General features: G+C 43.1%; 1 protein-coding gene across 1 annotated transcript; it reads left to right on the top strand.

Annotated features, from left to right (window-relative positions):
* The first annotated feature begins 1,518 nt into the window (after positions 1-1,518).
* Positions 1,519-4,188, top strand: LOC143885856 (uncharacterized). The gene is made up of 4 exons (XM_077389905.1): positions 1,519-2,277; positions 2,368-2,835; positions 2,908-3,258; positions 3,364-4,188. Exons 1-4 carry the CDS (start codon positions 1,519-1,521, stop codon positions 4,186-4,188), a joined length of 2,403 nt encoding a protein of 800 aa, XP_077246020.1.
* The last annotated feature ends 3,569 nt before the right edge of the window (positions 4,189-7,757 follow it).

The raw sequence follows: 7,757 nt of genomic DNA, 5'->3' as shown, positions 1-7,757 counted from the left end.
CGTGAGTATGAAAGGAGCATGATTGATCAATTTATAAGCACATTCAATCATTTGAGTGTATCCGATGTGAATTGGAAATTTTTCCAAGCAGCTGCAAAATTTTGGGATCCCACCCTTCATGTTTTTCGATTTGGTCCTTTCGAATTCTATCCAATCTTTGAAGATTGGTGCGCCCTGTTAGAAATCCCACCTGAAGGACTTTGGATTCGACCTTCAAGCATGGACTCCCCTTCCCTCTTCTGTGAACTATTCAAAAATGATACTGTTGATGCTCTACCTTGTTTCAAGGGCACATACGTGGAAGTTTATGATCTCATTAAACTTTTTTCAAAGAACATTGACCCTGCTAACTCCCATTTTCAGACTTGTCGGCGTAATGCCTTAATCTTTGGAGTTCTTGCGCGTCATGTCATTCGTGGAGACTCCCGTGCCGCCCCGTTGGCTTTGCTTGATGTAGTAGACCAAATTAACAAAGGAAAGAATCATGTTCCTATTATGCTACCAGAAACCTCTGGACTAGACCGTATTGACCATCAAAAGGTTCAAAATAGTTTCTATGGGTGTGCCAAATTGTTATACGTATGGCTTTGTGAAAAACTCCCTATCCTCCAGCTAAAAAGCCACGACAAGTACACCTGAAAAGTTTCCCGTCCTGGCAACCAATGGCCAACCAACCTCAATCCACTGATGAGTGGTGTAATTGGTTACAGCACGTGGAGAAAGGTCAGTTTTGTTGTGTGAGTCATTCTTGCTTATAAGTTATCACTAGCACTTACCCATATCCCTTGTATCTTATAGGTTTAGAAAAGTTAACATTTTATGTACCAACCCGTTTGCTTCATCAGATCACGGGATGTCCATGTCTTCCCGGGGCTGTAGCACCTCCTTCTTGTGAAAAATTGTCTCCTGATCTTATCAGAACCATTATAGTTGCTTGGAGGAATAAGGTTGTGGAGAAAAGGTTTTCCTTAACATCTAAAGTCCGGCGTGGGGAGTTACCAGGGAAGCCCGCAGGCAAAAGGGCTCGGATTGCAGAGCTTTGAGGATCTTCGGCATGAGATTATCATTTCTTCATTGTCTACATTTGTTTTACTTGAATATAATCAAAGTCAAAGATTGTAATTCCAGTCTCATTATAGATGAAAATATAAAGAAAAGAGTTTTACTTGATACATGTTATAAACAGCCGACAAAGTTTCATCAATTTTCATATTGCTAATCGCCATCGTTGTAACCTGTTTTGATATAATCAATGCAAAGTACGTTTGTTTTCTTTTCTCTCTATTTTTGGAAGCTACTTGGTTTCATTTGTCAAATCATTTAATCTAGTTTGTTAACTTCCAACCAGGATTTTGAAAGATAGCAACCATCGCTCCAAAAAAGGACACCCAAGCTAAACCCACCTGGTCTAGACCTACCTCAGTGTTTAGACTTGTTCGTCACTTTGATCCCACTGTGTCACCAACAATACCTTTGCCATCTTCGCTAGAGTCATCAGGTTCTTTCGAAGTGAACCAAATGGCTACTGACCCAGTAGACCCCATGATAATTATACAAGAGATGTTGAGAAATATGTGTCGAGATATAGCAGGATTGAAAGATGAAGTGACTCATTTAAAGAACCAGAGTACTGAAAAGGTCTCTACTTCTAGAGATCCCGCCATTCAACCTCCTCCAGCCATATCTCCTAACCTCACCAGACCGATCCTCCCTCCCGTAGAAATCGATCTGGAGGAGGAGCAATATGCCGAGGAATATTTTGTCCCTCAGGTAAACAAGGAAAAAGCGTTATTCGATATGTACGAGAAGATGGCTCGTGACATTGAAAGTATGAAGGTTCAAGGGTCTAAGGGGTTCGACATTTCTAAATTCCTGATATCCCCAGGCGCCATATTCCCGCCTAAGTTTAAAGCTCCTAACTACGATAAGTATGATGGAACCGGGTGTCCGAGAAACCAAGTCAGGTGGTTCATCACTCTTTCTCAGCAACATGGCCTAAATCGAGAGCAGATGGCCCATTTGTTTCCCATGTCTCTTATAGGGGTGGTCAAAAGATGGTTTTTGAGATTGAAACCAGAAGAGATTAGAACATTAGAAGAGATCTCTAACCAGTTTGTTGAGCAATTCTCTATGGAAGAAGGGATTGAGGTTACAAAAAGAGACCTGAAGCAGTTGAAGCAAAATCCTCAGGAGACATTCACATCTTTCATCAGGTGCTGGAGGCGCAAGTCTGCCCAACTGAGCCATAGAATGTCAGAAGAAGACCCGATAAAGTTGGTCCTCAAGAGCTTGTCTCCACAGTACTTTCACTTCATGGCACTGCAACACTATTAGAATTTCGATCACTTGATTAAGACTGGCACCCAGATCGAGGATGCTATTGCTAAGGGCCTCAGAGCCAAGACCCTATCTGATTTCCGAGAAGGGAAGAGGCCTACGATCCAACCAAAGGAAGTTCAAGCAGTCAGTTATACCAGACCGGTGGCCAAGCCTGTAGCGGAAGTTGCTAGGCCAGCGATAAAGAAGCAGTTCAGGCAGTTTGACCCATTACCGTATCCACTGCCCATGATACTTAAGAAGTTGATCAGAGACATGAAGATCAGACTTCCGGATGTCAAACCTGTACCTAATCCACTGCCTGTAAACTGGAGAAGGGATCAATACTGCGAGTATCACAGAGGCCCGGGGTACATGACTGAGAATTGTTTGGCTTTGAAGCACGCGATACAGAACATGATCGATAAAGATGAACTTGCGGTTGAAAGGCCGAATACTACTCAGAATCCTCTTCCCAATCACCGTGTTGTTGCTCCTCCCACTACAAATGCCATCTTTGTAGATGAGCCCATCCTTGATCCCTCTGCTCTCATTTGTGCTATTACATCTGACAAAACATATGTTTTGAAGTTTGACGATGAAGAGCTCAAAGAATTCAGAGAAAAAGAACCTTATATGCTGTCGTTTGACGACACTGAGCTCGCTGAGTCATCTTTATCCCAGTCGTATGCGCTTCAGAGTGTTAGTCTAGAAGAAACAAAGAAAGCCACCTATGTTCTAAGGATGGAGGACTTTGAAGAGGATGTCAGTAATGCACCTTATGTTTTCAGAATGGAGGAAGACGAACTGTTGTTGCTGGATGATCAGTGTGACGAGATGCGTCACATGACCAGAGGTGGGCGAGTATTCAAGCCACCGGAATTGAGTGCAGAAAATCCGGCAGAAGTTGCAAGAAGCGCAGGAAATCAGAGGCAGAATAAAGTGAGAACAGACGAAGAAGATGAGAGCCTGTTAAAGCAGCTGAAGAAGACTCAGGCTAATATCTCAGTATGGGGTTTACTCATGGCCTCATCAAAGCACAGAAAGCTAGTCCTTCAAGAGCTTAATGCAGCACAAGTTTGTGTTAATACCTCACCCGACGAGCTTATCAGTCTCGTAGCCATGGCCAGAGCAGCGAAAACATTGTCATTCGCTGATGACGATTTACCTCCTGAGGGCCGAGACCATACCAAGCCTCTTAAAATCACAGTCATCTGTAATAAGAAGAAGGTGCCAGAGGTGTTGGTTGACAACGGCTCTGCACTGAATGTTTGCCCGCTAAGCACCGCAGCAACCCTTGGGTTCGGTCCTAAGAATTTTATTCCATCCGAGCAGGGTATTCTGGCATATGATGGCACTCGCCGAGACGTAATCGGGACTCTGGTCACTGAGATACAGATTGGCAGAGAAGACTTTGAGGTAGAATTCCAAGTCTTAGATATTAAGGCTTCATTCTTACTGTTGCTTGGCCGTCCATGGATGCACAAGGTCGGGGTTGTTCCGTCTACTCTCCACCAAAAACTGAAGTTCATTCGTAGGAACAGAGTGATAACTGTAAAGGGGGATCCAGACCTTGAGATAGGGCAGATTACTCCAAATTTGACTGCGGGAAAATCCGAAGATGTCAGTTTGACTGGATTTTCGCTAGAGGTGACTACGATCACTTTTGAGGAGGCTTTGAATGAGGAAATTTGTTTCCTGACCAGTACGAATTCAAATGTCATCAAGATGATTCGCCGACAGGGGTATATACCAGGCGCCGGGTTAGGCAAATATCATCAGGGTTTGACCGAGTTTCTTGTGTTCAAAACATTCAATGGTTTGTTCGGGCTGGGGTACAAGCCTACAAAGAAAGAAATTGTAGAGATGTAGCAGTTAATGCTGAAATGGGCAGAAAATCGTCGCCGAGGCTTGGGGTTACCAATGGCACCCGTTGATTTGATAATGAATGGCCGGTTCCGAAAAGAGGGCGCAGGTTTCCATTTCTGTGGCTCTACTGAGACATGGATAGATGAGAACACAGGGCAGATGCTTCCGGGGTTTGAGATTTTCTTCGATCTTGAGCTAGAAGATGAGCCACTGGGTATGCAGATTGTAGAGACAGAGTCTAAGACTGATTGGGCAGAGCACATAGAGCCGAGCCTTCTGAATTCACTTTTCCAAGAAGGGTCACAGACTGTGGCCGTGATTGGCAGGAGCCCGCTGATACTAGACCCAACTCGTCTTATCACCCCGGCTGAGGAACCTCTGACTAACTAGACTTCTCAAGTCCTACCCCAGGTTATTTTCCAGTACAATCGAGTCCCTTCAGAAGAGTCAGTCGTCCATAAGTACGTGTCAATCTCCGAGTTTGATTCAGAGTCTATTTCTTCTAATAAGTCTTTTGATGCAGGTACCATAGAGGACTATTCTCCTAAGGTCGGTGGCGGTTCTTCTTTTTCTGGCAAGATTGAGTTGAAGATTGGTCCTAATAAAGCATCTGATGCTGTTTCCTAATATAGTTCTGAGTCAGTTGACGCAGGTGTCAACATATCCATCGAGTCTGTAAAAACGAGTCCAAAGTTCATTGTAAACCCCGATGAGGGTAATTCATCTGTTGATGTATTTGATTCAAATGAAATAAAGGATTCTTCTTCTGAGTACATTCCTGTCTCTATTTCATCCACTGAATCTGCTTTAAAATTTGATAATCTTAATAATAACAATCAAGACTCCCCCTATGATGAGGATGCCGACGAAACTCCCCCTGAGATCAGACATATGATCCAACAGGAGGAGAGTCGCCAAGCAAAACCACTTGATGAGGAAGTTGAAACTGTGAACATTGGTGACGAAACCTCAATTCAGGAAATAAAGATTGGCAAAACTTTATCTCCTGAAGAACGCGAGGAATTGATCGCCCTGCTTAAAGAGTTCAAAGAAGTTTTTGCTTGGTCATATTATGACATGCCAGGATTAACCGAGGAAATTGTTCAGCGTCGCTTACCCTTAATCCCTGGTGCTAAACCAAAGAAGCAAAAACTCTGAAAGCTCAAAACAGAATGGGAGTTGAAAGTCTATGAAGAAGTGAAGAAATTGTTGGAAGTAAAATTCATCCAAGTAGTGGAATATCATGAATGGCTCGCAAACATAGTACCGGTGCCCAAAAAGGACGGGAAAGTCAGAATGTGTGTTGATTTTAGAGATTTGAACAAGGCAAGTCCTAAGGATGACTTTCCTCTTCCAAACATTGACCTCCTGGTGGATAACACTGCTGGACATGCTCTTTTATCCTTTATGGATGGGTTCTCAGGTTACAATCAGATTAAAATGACACCTGAAGACATGATGAAGACAACATTCATTACTCAGTGGGGTACTTATTGCTACAGGGTGATGTCTTTTCGGTTTGAAAATGCTGGTGCTACATATCAGAGAGCCACTACGACTCTTCTTCATGATATGATTCACAAAGAGGTTGAGGTTTACGTAGATGACATGATCGTAAAGGGGAAGACTCAGCCTGAGCACACTGTTGCCTTGAGAAAGTTCTTTGAGCGAATCAGGAAGTATCAGCTTCGTCTAAACCCAAGTAAATGTGTATTTGGCGTTACGTCTGGAAAGCTCTTGGGGTTTATGGTAAGTGAAAGAGGAATAGAGGTGGACCCCCAAAAGATCAAGGCGATCCAAGAAATGCAGCCGCCTAAAACAGAAAAGCAGATCCGAGGTTTCCTTGGAAAAGTTCAGTATCTGAGACGGTTCATAGCACATCTGACGATGACGTGCGAACCCATTTTCAAGCTTCTGAAGAAGAATTCCTCCAAAAAGTGGAATGCAAAATGTCAGGAGGCCTTTGAAAAAGTTAAGCAGTGCCTATCCTTGCCCCCTGTTCTATCACCTGTCATTCCAGGCTAGCCGTTGCTGTTGTACTTATCTATCACAAATACAGCGATGGGTTGCATGCTTGCTCAGCAGGATCTTGAGTCTAAGAAAGAAAGGCCCATTTACTACATCAGCAAGAAGATGCTAGAGTATGAATTAAAATACACTGTTTTGGAGAAGACTTGTCTCGCATTAGTTTGGGCAACCCAGAGGCTTAGACATTATTTGCTTTCAAACAAGGTTCTTCTGCTTTCGCGAATGGACCATCTAAAGTACTTGTTTGAGAAACCTGCCCTTACAGGAAGGACTGTAAGGTGGTTATTGTTATTGTCTGAGTTCGATATCACTTATGTCACTCTGAAATCAGTTGAGGGGTGGGTTATAGCTGAACAATTGGCTGATGCTCCAGCTGAGGAGAATGCTGTTCTAAAAGTCGAATTCCCTGATGAAGAGATTATGGATATCAAAGAAGAAGAGGTTCTCAACACCAAGTGGTTAATGTACTTTGATGGAGCCGTAAACAGTCGTGGTCAAGGAGTGGGTGCAGTCTTAGTATCTCCAAAGAAAAAGTACATTCCTATCTCCATCAAATTGCAGTTCGAGTGCACCAACAACATGGCAGAGTACGAAGCTTGTATTGCCGGACTCGAAGCAGCCTTAGCTTTGTAGATTCAAGATATTGATGTGTTTGGGGATTCTATCCTGATCATTTACCAGATTAATGGACAATGGAAAACTCGAGAAGATAGATTGATCCCTTATAATATGTATTTGGAATCTCTGGTCCAAAAATTCAGGAGCGTCACATTTACTCACTTGTCAAGGACTAGAAATCATGTTGCTGATGCTTTGGCTATTTTGGCCTCGATGTTAGATATCTCTGCTACAATGGAAGTTCAACCGCTAGCCATTAGCCTGTAATGGGCTCCTGCGCACGTGAATGCTATAGAGATTTCAGCTAGATGTCCAGATGGGAAACCTTGGTACACAGATATCAGAAATCTCATTTCGGGCAAGGGTCATCCTCCAGAAGCTTCAAGCAAGGAAAGGAAAACTCTTCAGAAGTTAGCTGCTAATTTCATCATTTGCGGTGAACAGCTGTACAGAAGGTCATTTGATGGCATACAGCTCCTTTGTGTTGATGAAGATAAAGCTGCAAAACTTATTGAGCAGACCCATGAGGGAGTTTGTGGACCTCATATGAATGGGAAAATGTTATCAAGAAAGATCCTGAGACTCGGATTCTATTGGCCTACAATGAAAGCAGACTGCTTCGCATTTGTAAAGAAATGCCATAAGTGTCAAGTCTATGCGAATCTTATTCATGTTCCTCCTTCAGAATTGCACTCCTTGACTTCGCCATGACCGTTTTCAGTATGGGGAATAGACATAATTGGGAAGATTTATCCAAAGTCCTCGAGCGGGCATGAGTACATTCTTGTAGCTATTGATTATTTCACGAAATTGATAGAGGCCGCATCTTATGCTTCCATCACTTCGAACACAGTTGCGAAGTTCATCCGTACCAATATAATTTGCAGATACGGAGTACCTCATGAGTTGATTTCAGATAATGGATC

Source organism: Tasmannia lanceolata, unplaced genomic scaffold (genome assembly GCF_043159265.1).
Source record: "Tasmannia lanceolata isolate RefF3 unplaced genomic scaffold, GAP_Taslan_0.1 ptg000011l, whole genome shotgun sequence".
Taxonomy (NCBI): domain Eukaryota; kingdom Viridiplantae; phylum Streptophyta; class Magnoliopsida; order Canellales; family Winteraceae; genus Tasmannia; species Tasmannia lanceolata.
This window is presented reverse-complemented; position numbering and strand designations above follow the sequence as displayed.